The 21,558-nt window shown below is 37.1% G+C and overlaps 1 protein-coding gene across 1 annotated transcript in view; it reads left to right on the top strand.

Moving 5' to 3' along the window:
- VWA8 (von Willebrand factor A domain containing 8) overlaps nucleotides 1–21,558 on the top strand; it is a 180,329-nt gene that overhangs the window by 36,154 nt on the left and 122,617 nt on the right. The window contains exons 5-12 of the mRNA XM_042838730.1: nucleotides 1,663–1,830; nucleotides 3,757–3,921; nucleotides 4,321–4,370; nucleotides 4,707–4,815; nucleotides 8,068–8,172; nucleotides 12,923–13,054; nucleotides 14,929–15,063; nucleotides 15,144–15,221. Of these exons, the coding sequence (XP_042694664.1) occupies nucleotides 1,663–1,830; nucleotides 3,757–3,921; nucleotides 4,321–4,370; nucleotides 4,707–4,815; nucleotides 8,068–8,172; nucleotides 12,923–13,054; nucleotides 14,929–15,063; nucleotides 15,144–15,221 (942 nt within the window). The remainder of the gene's footprint in view (nucleotides 1–1,662; nucleotides 1,831–3,756; nucleotides 3,922–4,320; nucleotides 4,371–4,706; nucleotides 4,816–8,067; nucleotides 8,173–12,922; nucleotides 13,055–14,928; nucleotides 15,064–15,143; nucleotides 15,222–21,558) is intronic.

Raw genomic sequence — 21,558 nt, 5'->3', positions numbered from 1 at the left:
TTAGTGTTATCTTTAGTGTTATCTTTAGTGTTATCTTTAGTGTTATCAGATGGATCTCTGATTCTGTCGTATGCTTTGTACCATGCATCAGTTTGGTTGCACTGAACTGTTCTTTGTCTCTAGCTTAGATTTATCCAGCTGTCCTTCGTACCTTTTTTTTCTTTTTTGAATATTTTTTTCCATGTGAAATTCTTATTTTATTCTTTTCTATCTTCATATTTTTTCATTATTCTTTCTCATTTCCTCCTTCTTTGTCTCAGTCTTTGACATCTGTTGTATTCATCAGAGATTTCCATCTAGTGTCATATGAAATGTTTGTCTGTAGGAGTTCATAGGAGACATGCTGGGAATAGATTTCAATCATACTCCCTTTGCCACTGTGCTTGTGTCTAAAATTGTTAAAATGCAGTCGGAATGGAAAGCAAAACTCTTTGGTGCTTCTTGATATTGGGTATATCTACACATTCCCTGTTACTATCTGGTTAAGCTTTTTCAATCTGGAAATAGACAAGAAAGCATTAAATTTCAGTTTGTCTTTTATTGGGCTGTAATTGTGAATAATAGTTATGAAGTGAATTTAGCTAATTTCCCTGAGCCCACAGCATTGACTGAGAAGAAGCTGCACAAAATTACCAATGCAGAGCTTAGTTTTATGTTTTGGATAGACATTAGGCTCATATAAACAGTAAGAATTCACAAATAAGTAATGAGGAGAAATATAGAAAAGAAATAGAGTCCCACCCCAAATGCTCCAAAGTGTTCACAAGTGAAAGTCTGTGCTTTTATTCTGTTTTTACAGAAGACGGTGTTCAGTCTGGGAATACAATTACTAACATTTCTAATTTTATCACATAGATAAAATCTGATTATTGATAGCATTGTTTTGTTTTTATCTCCCACACCTGGTTTTACCAGATTGTTGTTCTCTTCAGGTCAGACTAAAACACTGTACTGGTAATGGAATTACACTGGTGCATAACCAGAATAATCCCAAGGAATATCTGACCTTTGGTTTCTAAATATTTTAATATGGTTGTAAACATGTACAACCACTTCTAAACTGTGTATTCTGTATAAATAGCTATGCCATAATTGTCATATCTGAAAAGTGTTATGCAACATCAAAAAGAAAACATGCTTATTATTATCATGTACTGGGTATACCCTAAAATGTTAACAAGATTTTACACTTTATTTTGTTGATACAAGAGACTAGAATACCTTTTGTTATTGATATTGCTATTTCTTTTTCAGTACCTTTGTTATTATTTATATTATTATTTCTTTTTCAGTCCCTGTAACAGTTATAAAAGTCCAACTTACGAACATGTTAATACAATCAGTTGTCACTCTTTGTAGAATCATATCATAGAGCGGCCTGGGTTGAGAAGAACCACAATGATCACCTAGTTCCACCCCCCCTGCTGTGTGGTTGGGTCGCCAACCAGCAGACCAGGCTGCCCAGAGCCACATCCAGCCTGACCTTGAATGCCTCCAGGGATTGGGCATCCACAACCTCCTTGGCCAACCCGTTCCAATCTTACTGATAATTATTGAAATAAATGCTGTTTTGGAAATCATCTGTGGATTCTTTTTCAGTGGGATTTCATGAGATATTTGATGTTTATTTCTCTCCCAATATTGCTTGTTACTTTTGAAAAGTGTGCAGTTCGTGCAGCTACAGAAGGACGAATCCTTGTGTTGGAAGGTTTGGAGAAGGCTGAGCGCAATGTCTTACCTGTGTTAAACAATTTGCTGGAGAACAGGGAAATGCAACTTGAAGATGGACGTTTTCTCATGTCCGCAGAACGTTATGACAAACTTCTGCAGGTAGGGAAATACCATTTGGATTTTCCATTCTTTTTTTCCTGTTCTTGGTAGTGCTTGAATACTGTTATGAAGAGGATAGTAGTTAGAAGCCAAATGCTTGAATTCGAACACAGTGTGTATGTGAGATGTTATACAGGTTGAAATTTTAGGGTGGAAGTTAGCTGAGATCCATAACATTCCACTTCAATTAAAACACTGTTTTAACCTATATCCCTCTGCCCCCATTAAAAAAAAAAAAAAAGACAGTTGCTCATGCCAGCTTTATATGCTGCTTGTATGTAAAATGTGGAAGCTGTTGAGGTTAAACAAAATGTATTTGTGAAAAGAGATTACAGTTGAAAGTGTCCCCATGAAGTTCAGATAGTGCTTCAGCATTGTAGTAGTCTTGTTGATAAGCTTTTAAAATAGGATGCCAGGCAAAGAGGTCAAGATTGGTGACACAGCATTTCTCAGTACTGTCTCACCTTTAATTTAGTAAAATGTGTGTGAGGAGCCAATCCAAATGATAAGAAATGGATAGTGAGTTTACTTTTGGTAGGCAATGGGATTATATCTGCTACTGTTACTACTTCAACCATTTTCAATTTCTTCAAGGTTTGAGTCCCATTGCTTACATTTGAGTTGGGTACTCTTGGGCCTTTTGGGGACCTTAGTAAATTTAATCTCAGTTTCCACCAGTACTCTGTTTCATACTTTCGTGTGCTGTAGTGTCCACTCACATTCCTGTTGGTCTCTTGTCTGATCTCACTCATGTTTCTGTCTATTGTGCCTGTTGATAAGTATATGATTTGGACCTATATGAAAAAAGGAAATGTGCAGTAAGCCTTCTAGTTGATCCCAATTAAATGAGCTTGCCTCCTATGCTGTTAGTACCATAGCAAATTTCTGAAAATATATTGATATTTCTTCAGTTTCTTATCTCTGGTTTGAAATCTTCTGATTTGTGCCTTTTCCAAAAATCTTTTTATGGCATTTAATTGGAAGATACAATTGTTGGGAGAATTATTACCAAATTTGAAAAGTAAGCTTTTAAATTTGTGATTGTTTTTAAAAACTGAAAGTGAGAATTCAGACTCAGACAAGATTTGGTTGCAAAGTAAAGCATCTTCTCTTTTCTTTTTTCCCTTTTTTAAGAGTATTCTAATGATAAAATGCTTCAGAATGAGTGCCTCGGGTGCACTCTTAATAGTTGATGAACTAAATAAATCTCCTGCTATAATACTAAATCTAATATTGTTGTTTGGCAGATATTACATTATATAAGCTAATGTTCATTTTCTCTTCTTCAGTGTGAATAATCATATACTGTATAACTAGGTCAAGGAAGACAAAACTGTGATGTGTGAAGATTTAACAGTGTATATTGCTTTGTGTGTATTGAATCTTTTGCAGGACAGCAGCTGTGATACACAACATAGATGTTCTTGTGAAGGAGTCCAGTGATAGCTCTGTTTTGGTATTGCTTGTAATAAAGCATATTTTGTAAATGAAAATTTTAAAGCAATAATGGTCTCCTTTACATTTACAAGAAGAAGGGAAAAGAAGAAAAAAAAAAATACTCACAGTACCATACTTCTAGTGCTACAGGTTAAAATGAATTTTGTCATCTGTTTATTTTCTGTTCTTTTTGAAAGCAAGGTTCTGAACATGTAGTTCTGAACCATGACTGTCTGTGGGGCCTCTAATCAAATTGCCTGACAGCTGTACATAATCAAATGTTCTGTCTCCTTTCGTTTTGGAAAACCTTGCTTTTATGATCAGCAAATTGGAATAGATCAATGCTTTTTAGCATTTCTGAATGAAAGATGGGAATAATACCATATTTATAGCTAGACAAACAAGGATTATTAGTCTGTCTGCAGCTTAGTCTGGAGGAGTATTTAGTGATGTAACTTTTTTTTTCCTGCTTTATGTTGGTTAATTTAGGATCATACAAAATCAGAGTTGGATGCATGGAGGATTGTTCGGGTTAGTGAAGATTTTCGTGTAATAGCATTGGGTTTGCCAGTACCTAAATATTCTGGTAACCCTTTGGATCCTCCCCTTCGCTCTAGATTTCAAGCTAGAGATATTTATCATCTGCCTTTTAAGGTAAGCACTTTAACAGAAGAGTTGGACTATCTGTGCTGAGCAGAGCTATTATTTTGACATTGTTTTACTTAGCTCACCTCTGGAATCAATACCTGAACAATACATTTATCTTAAATGGCATCTTTTCATACTGCTCTCTAATAAATTCCTGAAAGGCAGGCTTAGAGTTGTCAAGGAATGTTGCAGCAGAAAAATAATTTCCATTAGACAATATAGCCCTAGAAGAAAGAATTGATAATATTTCCTTCCGTTCATAAAATTAAATCTGTGTTCAGGACTGAGTAGACTCTTCATGTCTAAATTAGCAGAAAAAATAGAAAGTGTCTCTCCATCATGTGCTGTGACCTACAGTATGACCCAAAAATGAATTTACTTTATGATTTCATGTTCTATTTTCAGGACCATCTTCAGCTATTATATTCAATTGGATCAAACATTTCTGCAGAGAGGTAATTTTTCATAATTAAAAGAAAAATCAAAATTAATGAAGAAATGTGGTGTCATTTCAGGTTTCCTTGCTATTTTTATAACTTGTGTCTCTACATGGAGGCCAGAACTGAAGAAGCTTTTAATATGTGTGGGTGTATGCTCAAACAGCTTTTTATATGCAGCCTTCATAGTGAATCCTTAATGCTTTAGAACTTCAATCACACATTATTTTTTTTCTGCTCAGATAGAGTTTCAGCATCTTATACTGATCTTAAACTGTAATTAACTATTTAGGCTTTAGTATTTTAAGTATAGATGGCATATGTAAAACTCTGTACTTATTTTTTTCTATGCAGAATTTCTCAGATCCTGTCTTTTGCTACAACTCTCTGCTCTCAAGAATCCTCTACACTGGGACTTCCAGATTTTCCTTTAGACAGCTTATCTGCTGCAGTTCAGATTTTGGTAAGTGTATACACATGTGCTGTGAAACTGTACAAGCTTAAAATTTCTTAGAATTGGATCTGTTTTTTTCATGTGTCTGGAAGAAGATGAACAAGAACTTTTTGGGGAAATAACTTAAAAATCCGAAGATGGTTTGAATAACAATACTTCAACCAAGCATAATATGGAAGGGCAAGGAAAGGCACAATGCAATATTTTTAAAATAGTTGAATGTATCTGTGTGTTTTCAAAATAATGTTCCTACTCTGCTTAATCAACTTCTGTGACTTCAGATACAGCGTGTGTGATGACAGTGAGGTTGTCGTGGACCTCTTTGTATTATCAGTGTAGAGAAATAAGCATTTTTGTAGGTTGTGATTTTTCTATTTTAATGCTGCATTACAAAGACACTTACTACTCTCCTTTAACAACAAAAAGTTCAAATGCAGGTGCAGAGACTGTTAATGCAATAAATAATAATATGCTTAAATGCAATGTCAGAGACTGTTAAGTTGTATGAGATGAATCCCATATTAGATCTTTGGGATCTATGGAATGGCTGGTGAATTTACAATAAACTTAGGGGAGTTATCAGCAGATGCAGGCTGAGCATATTTGAAGGTACAGTAGTTCTCCTGACAGCTACAATCCATAGTGGAGAAGTCTAGTAGAATAATTCTCCATTGTATCTTCCATGCAATCATCTCGCCAGTGGTATTGCTCAGTGACAATAAGTTTTATTGGATTGTACATATTAAAAGGTGTCAGTTATTTGTGTCACTGTTGTGCTCAGTCCCTTCAACTATAAGCTAGAAAGTCATTGTGCCTGATATTTAGAGATGGAATTTTGGGTCTGAATTAGTGGTATTACATTAGATAGTATGAAGTGATTAAGATTCAGGTTTAGAGAACTGAAAGAGCACATAAAGGGCTTTGGAAAGAAATACATGATGGGTTTTAAAATAAATTACAACTTTTTATTCTTTAAGCCCTGTATGAAGAATTATTTTTAAATGACTGCCAGATAGCTTTCAGAGAGATGGAAAGAAAATGAGATGTAAGCCATTATCTAAACCGTGGAATGAAGGAAGCGTTTTATTTTACATTAGAGAATGTGAAAATGTTACCATTGTATGACAGCGTCTTTTTTGGATAGGCCAGAACTGTTTCTTTTAGAATTAGTTTTAATCACTCAGTTTTCTAAGCCAACTGTTCTCACTGATTCTAGCTGGAACATTTCTCCTTCACACACTGGGTCATCATCCTCTACTTTGATTTAACCATTTTTTTGGTTTTGGATTGATTTACAATTGTAGAATCATAGAATCCTTAGAGTTAAAAGGGACCTTTAAAGGTCATCTAGTCCAACTCACCTGCAATGAACAGGGACATCTACAGCTAGATCAGGTTGCCCAGGGCCTGATCCAGCCTTGCCATGAAAGTCTCCAGAAACAGGGCATCAGGCCCATCTCTGGGCAGTCTCTTCCTGTGCCTCACCACCCTCAATGTAGAAGGTTTGTTTTTGTTTTTTTTTTTACATCCAACCTAGATCTACCTTCTTTGAGCTTGAAGCCACCTCCCCTTGTTCTGTCACCACAGACCCTTCTAGAGAGTCTGTCCCCTTCTTTCCTGGAGCTCCCCTTTAGATATTGAAAGGCTGCTATCAGGTCACCTTGCAGCATTCTCCAGACTGAAGAGCCCCAGCTCTCTCAGTCTGTCCTTGAAGGAAAGGTGTTCCATCCTTTGGATAATTTCTGTGGCCTTCCTCTGGACATGTTCCAACAGCTCCATGTTTCTCCTGTACTGAGGACTCCACATCTGGATGCAGTACTCCAGGTGAGGTCTTACCAGCACAGAGAAGGAGGGCAGGATCACCTCCCTTACCCTGCTGGCCATGCTTGTTTTGGTGCAGCCTGAGATATGGTTGGCTTTCTGGCCTGCAAGGCTCCTGTCCAGCTTCCCATTCACCAGTACACCCAAACAATATAGCAGTGTAGAATGTATATATCATAAAGACTGTCTCCCTGTCTTCTGCATAGATAAATGTAGTTTCAAAAATGTGTTTCTTAGTTTGAAAACTCATTTCTCCAAATTTTTTTGTAGTGTGCTGTTCTGAAGAGGCTAATTTTGGATATGCCACTGTAATTATTATTAATTTGAGATAATGTGTGCAAATTATATGTTACATCTTTATTTATAGAGGGCTTTTAAAATGCAGTAATGGGCTTTGTGATCCTTTAGGCAGCATATTTACTACAATGCTCTTAAGTTGTTTATTTTTACTGATGTTTTTTTAATATGGAACATTATAAATAGTACTACTGATTGTAAGTATGAATTGAATTATGCATTTCATAAAATATGCATCTCCTGATCTCATTTCTGAGCAACTCTTCTCTTTAGTTGGATCTCTGCATAATCCAAGTCTGTAACTGAGAACTGATCCATTTTATTTAAATTATATTAGAGCACGTAAAAAAAGTAGTAGCAGTCCACTAATTGTTAATAACAACAGTTACTCAGGATCAATCCTTAATAACATGCATGTCTTTTGTGAAGCAATTGAGCATTATTTTAGGATTTTTTGAAACACTTTTTCTACCATGGAGAAAGTTGTGTGCATGTCTTTTAACTATTCTCAAAAGTGCTTGTATTTCTTTCTCTATTGCTGTGGCAAAATGACTGGAACAATTGCTAGTTCAGATAACAGCTGACAGGATAATTATTACTTATAATTAGCAAGGAAGTGTAAAACATTGTTTACAGTTTTGTTTGGGAAGTGCAAACATCCTTGGTAACGCATTTCAAAGCAAAACAAATTTTGTTCAGCTGTTCCAAACTTTCTAGAAATTAGTTAAGTAAACCTGTACCATATAATAGAATTAGAAGTAAATATTAGAAATTGCTATGAAATAGTAGGCTGTTATTGTACAGATTCTTGTCATAGTGTGAAACATGGTTTCCACTGGTGGAATTTGTCTCATCTAACCTCAAGTGTTAAGATTCTGAGACAGTCCCTGTGGCTTCCATTTATGCACAGGAGAAGAAGTGCTTGTTTTGGCATAATTTATCTAACTTGCTTGAGATACTTTCATTGTAATGAATTGCATGTTCAAAATGCCTGTTTTGACATCTGACCAACTGCTGGATGAGTTGGTCATTTGTTTATTGCCATTAATTTTTTTATTTCAAGTTTAGCACTATTTTGGATTTAACACCTGATGAATGATGAACCAATCATTTTGTTTCATCTGTATTTTTAATTTGAATTAGGATTCATTTCCTATGATGTCAGTCCAGCATGTTATTGACCGGCTTTATCCCTATAATGTTTTCCTTGGAAAGGAAGGCAAAACTGCTGTCAAAGATGCACTAAAAGTAAGTATTGCATGTTGTAATTCAAGGGAGCAATGGATGTTGACTAATGCTACATGATTATTTCAGTTTTTAAAAAGAATAAAAAACCTTAAGTGAGTGAGGTGGTTACATTATTGCTGGTATGAATACAGTCTTTCAAAAGCACTTAGATGTTCATGGATTCCCTTAGAGTGCTCATAGATTCCATTAGAGTGAAAAGCGAAACTTGTTTTCTATAGAATTCTTAGACCTGAGTTCAAGACTGCACAAAACTCGTTACTATAGAAATGTTTGTTTGAGAGTAGTTTATTCTGTGGCTAAAGTATTTAAATGCTTAAAAATACCTTTGGCACCTGACCTTTTAGAGGAGATATTGAAATAAAAACAGATCACATGTCACAAGATGCATTTGATAAAGTATACTTAAAGAATGTATTAATTTTCTGGCTTTAGTCTGTATTAGCCTTTTCTTGTTTGTTTTTGACCAGATCTGTTCTGTTGTTATGATTGTGTTTAATAACAGCTTATCAAGCTTGTAATTGTACTGGGTTATTCTATTAATCCTTTTAAAACTTCAGCACAGTATTAGCTTGCTTTCTTCTTCGAATGTGTAGGAGATATTGCAAATAAACATTTGCAGCCTAAACCATCTCACCCAGCTCTTTCAGTCCTGAAAAATGAAAGTCATTTGTACCTGCCTATTTAGGAATATTCAATGTAGTGGTTAGGGAATGGTCCTGAACCATGTCTATGTGTCAGGGAATGACTGTTATCTGTCCTTGCTGCCACTTCCCAAATTTGCACAGGAGCTTGGTCCTGAACTCCCTAGTTTAGCTAGACTATCAGCTTGTTTTCATGAGTTTTTGCTTTTGAAGGAGGTCCTGCTAGTGTTCACAGGCCTTCAGAACTTCCTGCTCTGGGATCCTGTCTGTTACTTCTCTGAATGAGCCACTCTGGTCCCATGAAATGCGAGATCTGTACTCTGTTACTTGGCTTCATTGCTTCTCCTCAGAATTTTGACCTCCATTATTTCATGGTTGCTGCAACCAAGGCTGATGTCTGTTGCTGCACCCCCTTCCTACTGTTCCTTGTTTGTGAACAGCAGAGCCACTGTACATCACTCCAGCGCAGCACCTGTGGTAAGAATTTATTCCAGACAACCTTCCAAAAAAGGTAGATTGATTGTGTCATGCTGTGTTTCCCTTCCAGCACACATCAGCAAGATTGAAATTGCCAGTAAGAACCAGGATCTAGATGGAAATAGAAATTTCTGTTAACAGAGCAGAGACAGTCACTTCTGTTCTTAATGTGCTTTTATTGTTATCTTGTCCTTTTTTTTTTTTGCTATCAGTTATGCATAGTAGGAATCTTTACATTCTGTACTATTAGCTTTCTTCATTTGCTATTTCTTTTAATAAACTTTCTGCTATGTATGCTTTTTCTTCTTATATAAGAGGGTTGACTTTCTTTCTTAGTGACTGTCTACTTTTAAATCTTCTTTATCGTTTAAACTTTTCTGTGTTAGTTTTTCTTATTTTGATATTCTTTGTCAGCATGACTTTCATAAGCTTGTCTCTCTAGGTTAGCAGATATGTGTAATCCTATTAGGAATTTTATTCTGTTTGCATGCAACAAAGCAGACAATCTTATAAAATATATTAAACAACTGGTTGTACTGAGGAACTCCTGTTTATAATTGTACTTTAGTAGTAGCATTGCAAGAACTGAATACAAAATTATTTTTGCCATCCCACAAGAAATGTGAAGGAGAGGAGTCTTGCAAAGCAATGTGCTTTATTATTCTGCCCTTCTCCAAACATTAAGAGTATGTCTAGCTATGTTTGCTACTGAAAACTATGTAACAGAATACAGTTAAGGAATATTAATTTCAGCAAGGAAAGATTGAGTTGAAAAAAGTATACTTGACATATATTTGGAGTTGATTAATTAATTTGTGAGGATTTAATCACCTTTTAACATCAGCTAATGTTTAAAGAAAACAGAAACAAATTCCTTGTCATAAATGTAAAGTTTAATGATCAGAGTTGGAGACAGATATGGGCAAGTAGTGCTCTAGCTTTTAATGTATCTTACTTTCATGAGCTGTTTCAGTCAGCTGTTGGAGGTGAGAAATGAGGTAGATAGCTGGCTGAACAGCTGGTTTTGGCAGCTGTTAGAACCTGTGCATATTTCTAGAGGCCATCACATTCCCTGGATACTGTCTTCCCAACCGTAATCCTCAGCTTGGGTGTATCTTTTCCAAATGTGCCTTCTTTCTCAATAGGACTCCACTATGTCTTAGGTATTCCTCTTAATTCTTGCTCTTGATAATCAATGAAATGAGCTACTGACTTACATCTTCCCTGCAAATGAAATTAGTTACTGTGTTAGTCTTAGATATGTAAAGATGCTTTGAAATGCAGATCTCATGTTGAGTGAACCTATTAAATCTAACCTTAGTTTTATCTCTATCTGTCTGAGAACTGTTTTGTAGGGTATAAAATGTGGCTCCTTGTGTCAGCCTAGCCAACACTGAGTGGAATCTTCCTTGATTGCACACCGAATCACTGTTGATGCTTTGTTAGAGAGCTGGTTATCATACAGGGCACTGGTACAAGAAATGCAGTTTCCAGTATTCCTTAGTTCATTACATCATTAGCTTGCGACAGACAGAAGTACCAATGAAAACTTGAGAATGATCTATCTTTGTGTACCTATATTTGAAGTTGCTTCATTTGAGAAACTGTCATTTTCTGTTTTGAATCTTAAAGATTTTAAATGTAAGAGATCTTGCAAAGCAAGGTATGGCTTGGCTTGAATTCTGGGCTTTGTACTTGGAGTAAGTATTTGCATGAGAAATTATTTTTGAATGGCAGATGAATATTTGAAATATGCTTGTAAAAAGTTATTTAACTTGAGCATTTCCTTTATACAGTTTAGATGTAGACAAATGACTGCTTTCAACCAAAACAGTCTCCAGTGAAACATTTCCGAACGATTAGCTTAAATATGTATGATGTCTTCCACAGTAATGAAGTTTTCTTTCCTATGTACTATTGATGGGCATTTATAAAACTGGCCATTGATATTCAGTTCTGTTTGTGGCTCACAAGAGATTGCAGCTAATTCCTTCATTGTTCCATAAGCTTTCAGTTGTTTCAGATTCATCGCAGGTTTGGGCTTTGCTTTTTAAATTCTTACGTGCCATTTGCATGCTTGATTTTTTTTTTATGGTATTGGAAACATCCGCTGTTTTGTTTTTGTTTGTTGTTTACTTTTTTTTTGCATTATTTGTTCATCCTCTTTAATGTTGCCTGACCTCTTCCTCTGACCTCCTCCTCTATTTTGCTGCTTCTCAGTAGGAAGCCTCTTTGAACCACAGAAGCACTCTCTTACAGAGTGGGCTAATATTACAGAAAATTGGATTCATCTTGCTTGTTTAGACAATTCTATTATTCTGGTTACTTCTGAGATCTTTCTATTACAAACTGTAGTCTAAGGCAGAATTTGCTTCTCTTTCATCCCTTCCCACAAAGTCATTTATAAACTTCGTGTTTTTTGCATTAATGCCAATTTGCAGTTCTTATTTTGCTTCTTGTACAATTTTAATCCTCTTATTCCTTGTAAAATTATCTTTCCCTCCTGTGCAGAGAATCATAGAATCATAGAATCATGGAATGGCCTGGGTTGAAAAGGACCACAATGCTCATCCAGTTTCAACCCCCTGCTGTGTGCAGGGTCACCAACCACCAGACCAGGCTGCCCAGAGCCACATCCAGCCTGGCCTTGAATGCCTCCAGGGATGAGGCATCCACAACCTCCTTGGGCAGTCTATCCTGGTGCCTCACTGCCCTCTGTGTGAAAAACTTCCTCCTAACATTTAACCTAAACCTCCCCTGTCTCAGTTTAAAGCCATTCCTCCTTGTCCTGTCACAATCCACTCTCATAAACAGTTGTTCCCCTTCTGTTCATACGCTCCCTTCAAATACTGGAAGGCCACAGTGAGGTCTCCCCAGAGCCTTCTTTTCTCCAATCTAAACAAGCCCAGTTCCCTCAACCTTTCCCTCTTTTTTCTCTTGATTACTCAGCTTTCAACTTTGAAAATATTACTGCGGCTTTTCTTATACTTAAGCCCTTTGATAACGACTTCTCTTTGTACGACAAAGCAATCATTTTCATGATATCTGTATAAAGCATAAATTAGAATATAATGCTCAAAAGTGGATTGGGAATACAGAAGCCCATTACTTTTTGATATATCCAGAATGTGCTGAAGGCTTGATAGGTAGAGGTCTTCCTCAGTTTTCATCGTGTGATAAGACTGTGGAGCTACATAAACATAACGTTTGGTGGTCATTTTTACTCGTAGTCAGATATTTAAATCTGCAGTTTTTTATAATTGCCTCCAAAGATAGGTGGTCTATTACTGAACTGCTAAAGGCTATTGTCCATTTATTTTATTATTTCAGTCTGTCCAAGTAAGTATCTGCAAAGTAACAATATGACAATTAAATTGCATTTGTCTTTAGTCGGAATGAATAGATAAGTAGGTCTTTTTGGTTTGGTTCAAAGGAGTATATGAAATATATAGGCCATCAAGACTGTAAACACAGTTGTGTAAAGTGAAATAAAGTTTAAATAAATTAAATGAGTTCAAGACTTCACAAGTAATTAATCTTGGATATGCTTCTGGCCGTGTTATCAGAACAAACAATTCTAAAAAAGAAATCTATATTTAATAAATAATTCCCCCAACCCTCTAATTCTGCAGAGTTTTGAGCTCCAAGACTCAAACAAACAATTGCGTCCAAGACGGATTACAAAAGTTGAAAGTGTACCAGGAAACAAACCCTTCAAGGCTGATGTAACTGTACAGATTGGTGAAAGTGAAGTGACATTCCAGGTAATTGCATATTCCTAAAACTATACGTACTTACTGTTAAGTTACTTTCGTGTAATCAAGAATTTGACTCTTATCTTTGATCCTGAAACACATTTGTGTTGAGTGTTTGCTTTTTGTTATTTTTTCAAAAGCATGTAGATACAGGATTATTGGATTATGGATAAGCAATATTTTAGATAAATTAATTGTATATAGGAAACTACAGGTATATCAAGTGCTGAAAAATATATGAAAGGAAAATCTATAACGCAGTAAAACATCCAGAAATTTTGAATAAAAATGCTTGTGATGTTCTTGATGCTGCTTTCCCTTTTTCTTAGAATAAAATAATGGTCTGTGTGTATCTGCACTTCAAATAAAATCTGATGAGTGTTTGGTAGTGTTCTGACATGGGGTGTTGGGAAAATGGAACAAAAATAATTGCATTAAATGTGATTGGTCTGAGAAGTTTGTGACCTGCTAGGTAGTGAAAGAAGATCATGTTCAGGGAAGAGGCGGTGATGTGAGGATTTGAAGTTAATTTTGACTTTGGACGTTAGATAGTCTCAAAAGATGGAGAGTTAGTGGGAGTCAGAGACAGTTTTAATACAGATGAAGGTTATCCTCAGAGACTCTGCACTGTGACAGTGCAAAAATGGGAACAGCAGCAAACAGGAATTTGTCAGACAAAGGTAAATCTATAAGGACTTGATAGGACTTTTTTTCTGAGGAGGTGGATTTTTGCATTCATTTGACCTTGTAGGTAGATGATACCTGCTCAAAATATGCCTGCAGGATGCATTTTTTTCAAGGAAAGAGGACATGAGAAGTTTGCTGATGAAACAGTTCCAGACTAGAACAGAAAATGGAAATAGTGCAAGCATCCTAATGTGGAGGATGACTGAGTATTTTTAGTCTCCAAAGTTCTGATCAAAGTGTCCCCTGCAGATTTTTGCAAGACACATTCTTTGTTTGTTTGTTTTTCTCTAAGTAATAAACACTTTTCATATTTTGATTTCTGCATGACCAGTCTCAAGTTCTTTTTGTACCCCAATGCCATAATTCACAGAAATTGTAGAAACACCAAGGTTGGAAAAGACCTGCAAGATCATCCAGTCCAACCATCACCAACAGTTCTCACTAAACCACATCCCTCAACACAAAATCCAAACATTCCTTGAAAGCCTCCAAGGTCGGTGACTCCACCACCTCCCTGGGCAGCCCATTCAGTGCCTGGCCACTCTTTCAGAGAAGTAGTATTTCCTAACGTCCAGCCTAAATCTCCCCTGGCACAGCTTGAAGCCATTCCCTCTGGTTCTATCAGTTACACAAGAGAAGAGGCCGACCCCCAGCTCACAACAACCTCCCTTCAGGCAGTTACAGAGAGCAATGAGGTCTGCCCTGAGCCTCCTCTTCTCCAGACTGAACAATCCCACTTCCCTCTGCTGCCCCTCATAAGGCCTGTGCTCCAGACCCTGCACCAGCACTAATTGAATTGGTTTACATTTCTTAAATTTTTTTTTTCCATTAAGAATGGGAGAAGAAAGTGTGGAGGAAGTTGTCTATAAAAAAATCAGAATCATAGAATGTCTTGGATTGGAAAGATCCCTAAGGATCATGAAGTTCCAGCTCCCATTTGCCACAGGCAAAGCTGCCAACCTCTGATACTAGACCAGGTTGACCAGGGCCCCATCCAACTTGGTCTTGAATTCTCCAGGGACAGATTATACAGTGTTAATTTTATTCAGTGTAAGATTTGGGTTTGATAATTACATCCACAAAACATTACAGTATTATTTGGAGAAGTCTAACCCAGCCCATACAAAGTTTAGAGCTATCACAGTATGTCTTATTAAGTGTTTTGTTTTGTTTTCTTTTGCCTTGTTTCCTTTTAGGTTCCAGCTGGGACTGGGCTATTAAAACAGCATTCTCAATCAGATAAATTCATAAGGACTTCCAGTCATGATCAGCTGTTGGCAGAAATGATGCAATCTCATATGGTTAAAGATATGTGTTTGATTGGAGGAAAAGTAAGAATTTTAATTTCTCGTTTCCCTCCTTCCCCATGTTCCTTACAATGTAATTTAGTTATTATTTTCTAACTTTTTAGGGCTGTGGAAAAACAGTTATTGCTAAGGAGTTTGCTGATATGCTAGGATACAGCATAGAACCTATCATGCTTTATCAGGTAAGTAAACGATCTACTGATGATCATGCTTTAAATATGATCCAAAATACAGCACACAGGCAGGTTCTCCATGTAAGGCAGCCTTTATGTACAGCAGCAGCTTCTATAATCAGTAATAATAATCACCAGTGTATGTTTTAAAATAAAGGATACTAAAAATAGCTTTATGGTAATTATGGAGTGTTTTTTTACTTTCTGTTATGGAATACTGATCTAAAATCTTGTCTCACTGCAGACCTGAACAAAGGGGGTAGTATACAGCAATACAGATAGTTTGATGTTATTACTTATAAGTTAGCCCTGGCAGTGCTTTACTTTCATTTTACTGCCTTCGTTGAGAATGTGAGAGATAGATAACTTAAATAAGCAAAATGCAAGCATTCACTGCATCTTTCTGTTAGCCACAGAGAATGGACAATTTGTTTTGTGATTTGACATAACTGAGCATCATAAAGAAAATGATGTCTTCCATACCTTTCCAGACTTTCTCTCTACTTTTGAAGTATGTTTCCTTTTGGTCAGAGTGGTGACTTCTTGTAATTCATGCATATTGAAGACCTTTTCTCTTTCCTTTTCTTTGTTTGTCCCTATGCTGTTTAATTTTATAATCAATCAGCAGTATTAATGTTATTTTTCACCGGTATGGAAGAGGTTTCTTAAGTATACTGAGAATAGATAATGTTATTAAAGCTTACTGAGGATGTTCTCAAGTTATTTTTCACTTTCTATAGGCTTAGTGTTTCATTTTTTTTTACTTCTGTCAAGATCTTTCAGTGTCCTCTTACAGCTTATTTTTTCTGATGCCTGTCTCATGGGATTTTAAATAATGCTATTGATTCTCTTGATTTACTTTTTTCCCTTATTTATTTATTTATTTATTTATTTATTTTTACATTTCTCTTTAGTCTGATGGTTACAGTGGTGGTGGGACTGCATTAAAAAAGGAAAAGTTCTATATTCAAAAATGTTGGATTCTAGAAATAAAGAATGAGGATTGGTATTGATATGTGATAAATGCATATTACATTCAATTGATACTAATGCTGCTCATTTATTTTTAGGTGCTATCACTCTTAGCCGAACTGTTGCGAATTTATTTCAAATTTGGCTGGGATCTTAATAGAGATGTGGCTTTAAAAATAAATTTGGGGAGACCTGTGTGTTTTTTGTGAGGCTTACAGGTAGCTGACTTAACTGTCTTAGAATGACACTTAGGGATAAAGTGAAAGGAAGAACTAGAGAAGTCATAAGGGCTTCAATGTGTTTTGCAGGTGGTGTCGAGGAGCTGTAGGTATCATCAAGGCTGTGTTTCTAGTGAGCTGGAGGAAAAAATCTACCATAGTTTAAAGTAGCAATGGTTCCAGACAGGTTAGATGTACAGAAAAATCAAATTAAGGAGATGTCAGTTGTCTCAGAGTATGATAAATGTGAAGCAGTGGCCCTGCTATCTGTGTAGGTTTTTTTCTGTTGATTTCATCCTGACAGTGCAGCAGACTGTCTCACAGCACTGTAGATTGTTTGTTTTTTAAACCCTGAGGTCTGTCCTGCTTAACAGTGATCTCCTGTAGGCAGTGTTCACTTGGTACTTGTTTGGAGAATATTGTCAGTCTTAGATCTTGATCAACTATGACCTCATGCCATAGTCTGAAAAATATTGAGGTTAAAAATAGAGTGACTGAATTTGCTTATTACATGTAAGGTTTTCTCCATAACCTTTAGGAATGAAAACACTCTCAAATGAAATATGAAGCTAAGGCTGTTCCATAACCTTGTAAGCCAAAGCATACCAAATATCACAAATTTTGTGGTCATAAGTGATAATTGGCAATATTGTAGGGGAAGATTAGCATCAGATTTAACACTGTATATTCTCAACACAGTATGTTCTTTAACACCGTATAATCTTCCCCTTCCTTTGCTTATTTAAATCTTTCCCAGACAGCATGGAAACCTTCAAAGGAAGGAAAAGACAGTGGCAGCTGGTTTGGATGCATGTGAGGAGTGAAGAGATGCAGACAAAATAGGTGGTATCATTGAAGGGTTGAAACAGACAAAAGAAAAAAAAAAAAAGGAAAAAAAAATTATGATTATGAAAGAAAAAGTCCATTTTATGTTTTTCTGCATTGACACGAGCTTCTTCAAACACGATCCCACTGTTCTGCTCTTCCTTCCCCCAGTATGCCTTTAGCTAATGGCTCTTTTCCCGAGTTTTAACCTGTCCAGTTATGACAGGTTTGGTTTTCAAAGTTACACAGCCCTATCAATGCAATATGATGTGATATACCTGGCTTTTCCAGAAGTATCTGTTATCCTGTATACAGTCATATAGTAAGATAGGTGCATAGATTCTGGGCTAGAATTATGTCATACTTCTCTCTGCACTTGTCCATATAAATGTATTTTTAAATCATCCCAAGAAAATTACTTTTACTGCCTTGACAAATGAACATAAAGGCAGACTCACTCACACTTTTATTGTATGAGGTACAGTGATCCTTGTGATGACTGATCCTTGTGGATCTCTTCCAACTCAGGATAGCCTATGACTTTTACTCACCAGCAAAATCAGAGAATTATTTAATTCGGCAAGCTTAAAAACATAACCACTGTTTTTCAATAGCCTAACTTTAATTAGTATGGCTTCACTGAATAGGAACAGACGACTTCCTTTTTGGAGATGCATGAATGGAGGAGCTGATGAAGAAATCAGTTACTTGCTGGACACTGTTCTTTCAGAAGGACCTGTGGTTACTGCTGAAATAAAATCTAGGCTAAGAGTTTGAAGTATTTCACATTAGAGTGAACCATTCCTTTGGTTTCACCAGGATTTGATCAAGTTAAAAGGGAACAGGGTTTTTGTAGAGCGGCATTTATGGTAATAGGGAATGTTGTTAAAGCAAAAAAACAAAACCAGCTGTGAGCTCATTGTTCAGAATAAATTCACTCGTGGACATGTCTACCTAACATCCAGGTATATATGTATGTATATATATATATGTGGTGCTGTTGCCAGAACTTTTTTGAGAACTAAATGGTTTGCATGACACTGAGTTTGCCGGCACCGAATGGGGTTTGCCTTTCTCTAGGGGGGAGAAGGGTCCTTGGGGAAAAGCTAGTAGAAGTCATTGGGAGGGCTTTAAACTAGGTCTGAACAGGGATGGGGGTGACAGTGAGCCTTCCGGTGGTAAGGTGTGGGATGGCATAGCTGTATTAGAAGGACAGGGTGCTAGCAGGGGCCTTGAAAGACTGACTTCCTTGAGAGATGCTGGCAACATTGCAGCATGTACAAAATCCTGTGATGATAAGGCAGTGACTGCTGGGAAAGATCATGGAATACATCGTCATGGAAATTATGCTAAGGAAGACAGGGAGGTGATAGGGGAAAACCAGCATGGCTCCACCAAGGATAAATCCTTTTCGACCAACCTGATGGCCTTTTATGATGGTGTCAGTGCATCAATGGACAAGGGAAGATCCACTGACATCATCTATCTGGACTTCAGTAAGGACATGGCACCCCACAACATCCTTCACTACAAACTGTAAAGACATGATTTGATGGGTGGACTGTTCAATGGACAAACTGGCTGCAGAATTGAGTCGAGAGAGTGGTGGTCAATGGCTCGGTGCCTGGAAGGAGATCAGTGATGAGGGGTATCTCACAGGAGTTGGTGCTGGGACTGATGCTCTTTCGTATCTTCATCAATTACGTTGACAGTGAGGTTGAGTACATCCTCAGCAAGTTTGCTGATGACACCAAGCTGTGTGGTGTACTCAGTACACTAGAAGTATGGGATGCCATCCAGAGGGACCTAGACAGGCTTGAGTAGTGGGCCCAGGTGAACCTTACAGGATTCAGCAAATCCAAGTGCAAGGTCTTGCACCTGGGTTGAGGCAGCATCCACTACCAAATACAAGCTGGGGGATGACAGGATTGAGCACAGCCTGCTAAAAAAGACCTGAGTATACTGGTGGATCAGAAACTGGACATGAGCCAGCAATGTGCCCTTACAGCATAGAAAGCCAATTGTATCCCAGGCTGCATCAAAGGCACTGTGGCCAGCAGGGAAGTGATCCTACCCCTCTGCTCTGCACTGGTGCGGCCTCACCTAGAGTACTGCGTCCAGATGTGGAGTTCTTAGTACAGAAGAGACATGGACCTGTTGGAGCACGTCCAGAAGAGGACCATAAAAATGATTCAAGGAATGGAACATCTCTCCTGAGGACAAGCTGAGAGAGCTGGGAGCATGGAGAAGGCTGCGAGACAATCTGATAGCAGCCTTTCAATATCCAAAGAGGGAGCTACAGGAAAGAAGGGGACAGAATCTTTAGTAGAATCCATGGTGATAGAAATGGTTTCAAGCTTAAAGAGGGTAGATTTAGGTTAGATATATAGGGAAAAGAACTTTACAGTGAGGGTGGTGTGACACTGGCACAGGTTGTGCATGTCCCTGTTCATTGCTAAGGAGTTGGAGTAGATGACCTTTAAAGGTCCTTTCCAACTCTAAGAGTTCTCTGATTCTGTATTTCACGTGTAAAATATCTCAGAAAATCTTAAAAACCTTTACAGGAAGCAAGACATAAAAAATGATTGAATGCTGCTGAGCTATGCATCTTTTGATATATTTTAAGAATGCATTTGTTTTTTTACACATCAGTAGCTTTGCACAGCAAAGTAATAACATAGTTTAATGACTGGAAAAATGTTAAATATTAATTCATGCAGTAATTGGGCAATGAAGGCTCTGAAAAGTTTGATAAAGCATACTTAATAGGTTTCTGTATTTTTCTTCAAAAAGTATCTTTTTGGTTTTCTGGGAGAGAGATTATATTGTCCTAAATCATTTCTAAAATGAAAGAGGTTCATATCTGTGCTGTAGTTCATGTTATTTTTCCAATCATTTCTACAGGCACTAAGAAATTAGATGAAGCTCTTCTCTTTGGTCTGAACAAACAGCAGTATTTTCATTCAGGCTCTATGAAGAATTGTGTTCTTGGATGTTTGTGTGTAATGTTTACTTTTATTTTAAATATTTGCTTCATCCTTCTTTCCATCTGAAGTTGATATAAGGACTTGAATAGTGTGAAGTCCTTAGCTGCCTATATTGTTTTCACGGAAATAAACTCTACAAGCTTTTATGTTGCGAGTTGAGAATCAGACATATCCAAACGTATCAATCAACATATCCCAAACCTTTTAAGCATATGGATAATTTCTTACGGTAACACTTGTCTCACGGAACAATTACTGTCTAATTTACGGTCTCTGACATTGTACACATTTCTGACTATATTCAGTTCTAAGTAGGCAGATTCTTGACAGAGGAAACTTAGATCCTGATTAGGAAGGATTTGTTTTTCAGCGGTTTTTTTTGTGTGTGTTTAAAAAGCAGCAAATGAGAATCACTGCATCCTAGGAATGGGAAAGAACCTCTGGAGATCATCTAGTCCAGCCCCATATTTAAAGCAGGTTCCCTGGAGTAGGTCCAGGTGGGTTTTCAGTATCTCCAGAAAAGGAGACACCACCATTTCTCTGGGCAGCCTGTTCCAGTGCTGTCATCTCAAAGTAGAGGTGTTCTTTCTCATGTTCAGAGAGAACTTCCTGGGTTCCAGTTTGTGCCCGTTGCCTCTTGTCCTGTGGCGGGGTGCCACCAAAAGGAGCCTGACTCCATCCTCTTGACACCCATCCTTCAGATATTTCTAAGAGTTCCTGTGGAATTTGGCTACACTACACTGCTATGTCCACAGTAAGTGGCAGCATGATTTAAATCATTTTAGGTGATATAATAAATGTGAATTTCTTTCCATGCTCTGTGGAGCATGGATTAAGTTCATACAATATTGTTGCGTCTACTTCTTCGTGTACATATTGTATCTGAAATGTCTGTGTGCATTCTAATGCAGTGTTTATTTTGGTCCTGGTAGGGAAAAAAATAATCAATACGTAGCATCTCTTGTGGGAAAGCTGTTCTTGCAGGGAAAATAGAATGTGCACATATTTGTCCAACTTAGGATAAAGAATAGAATGCATCAGAAGGAAGTACTCAGCTTTAGCAATAAAATAAAAAATGTAACCATTAGGCATGGTAAATCTAACTGAAAAAGCCTGGCCCCATATAGTTGACACCCACCCTTTAGATATTTACAAGTGTTGATAAGATCCACTCTCGGTCTTCTCTTCTGCAAGAAGCAGCAGCCAGCTGGTTTTTGTGTACTGTAGCTAGGGAACTTTTGGTTGTGATTGTTCAAAATAAAACATTTCACTTCTATTTTTATCTTTCCCTGTAAATTTTCAGGTGAAAAAAAAAAAAACCAACAATATTCAAAGTGACGTTAC

The sequence above is a fragment of the Centrocercus urophasianus genome, unplaced genomic scaffold (assembly GCF_019232065.1).
Source record: "Centrocercus urophasianus isolate 14NV4802_14NV808 unplaced genomic scaffold, USGS_Curo_1.0 seq_9, whole genome shotgun sequence".
NCBI lineage: Eukaryota > Metazoa > Chordata > Aves > Galliformes > Phasianidae > Centrocercus > Centrocercus urophasianus.
This window is presented reverse-complemented; position numbering and strand designations above follow the sequence as displayed.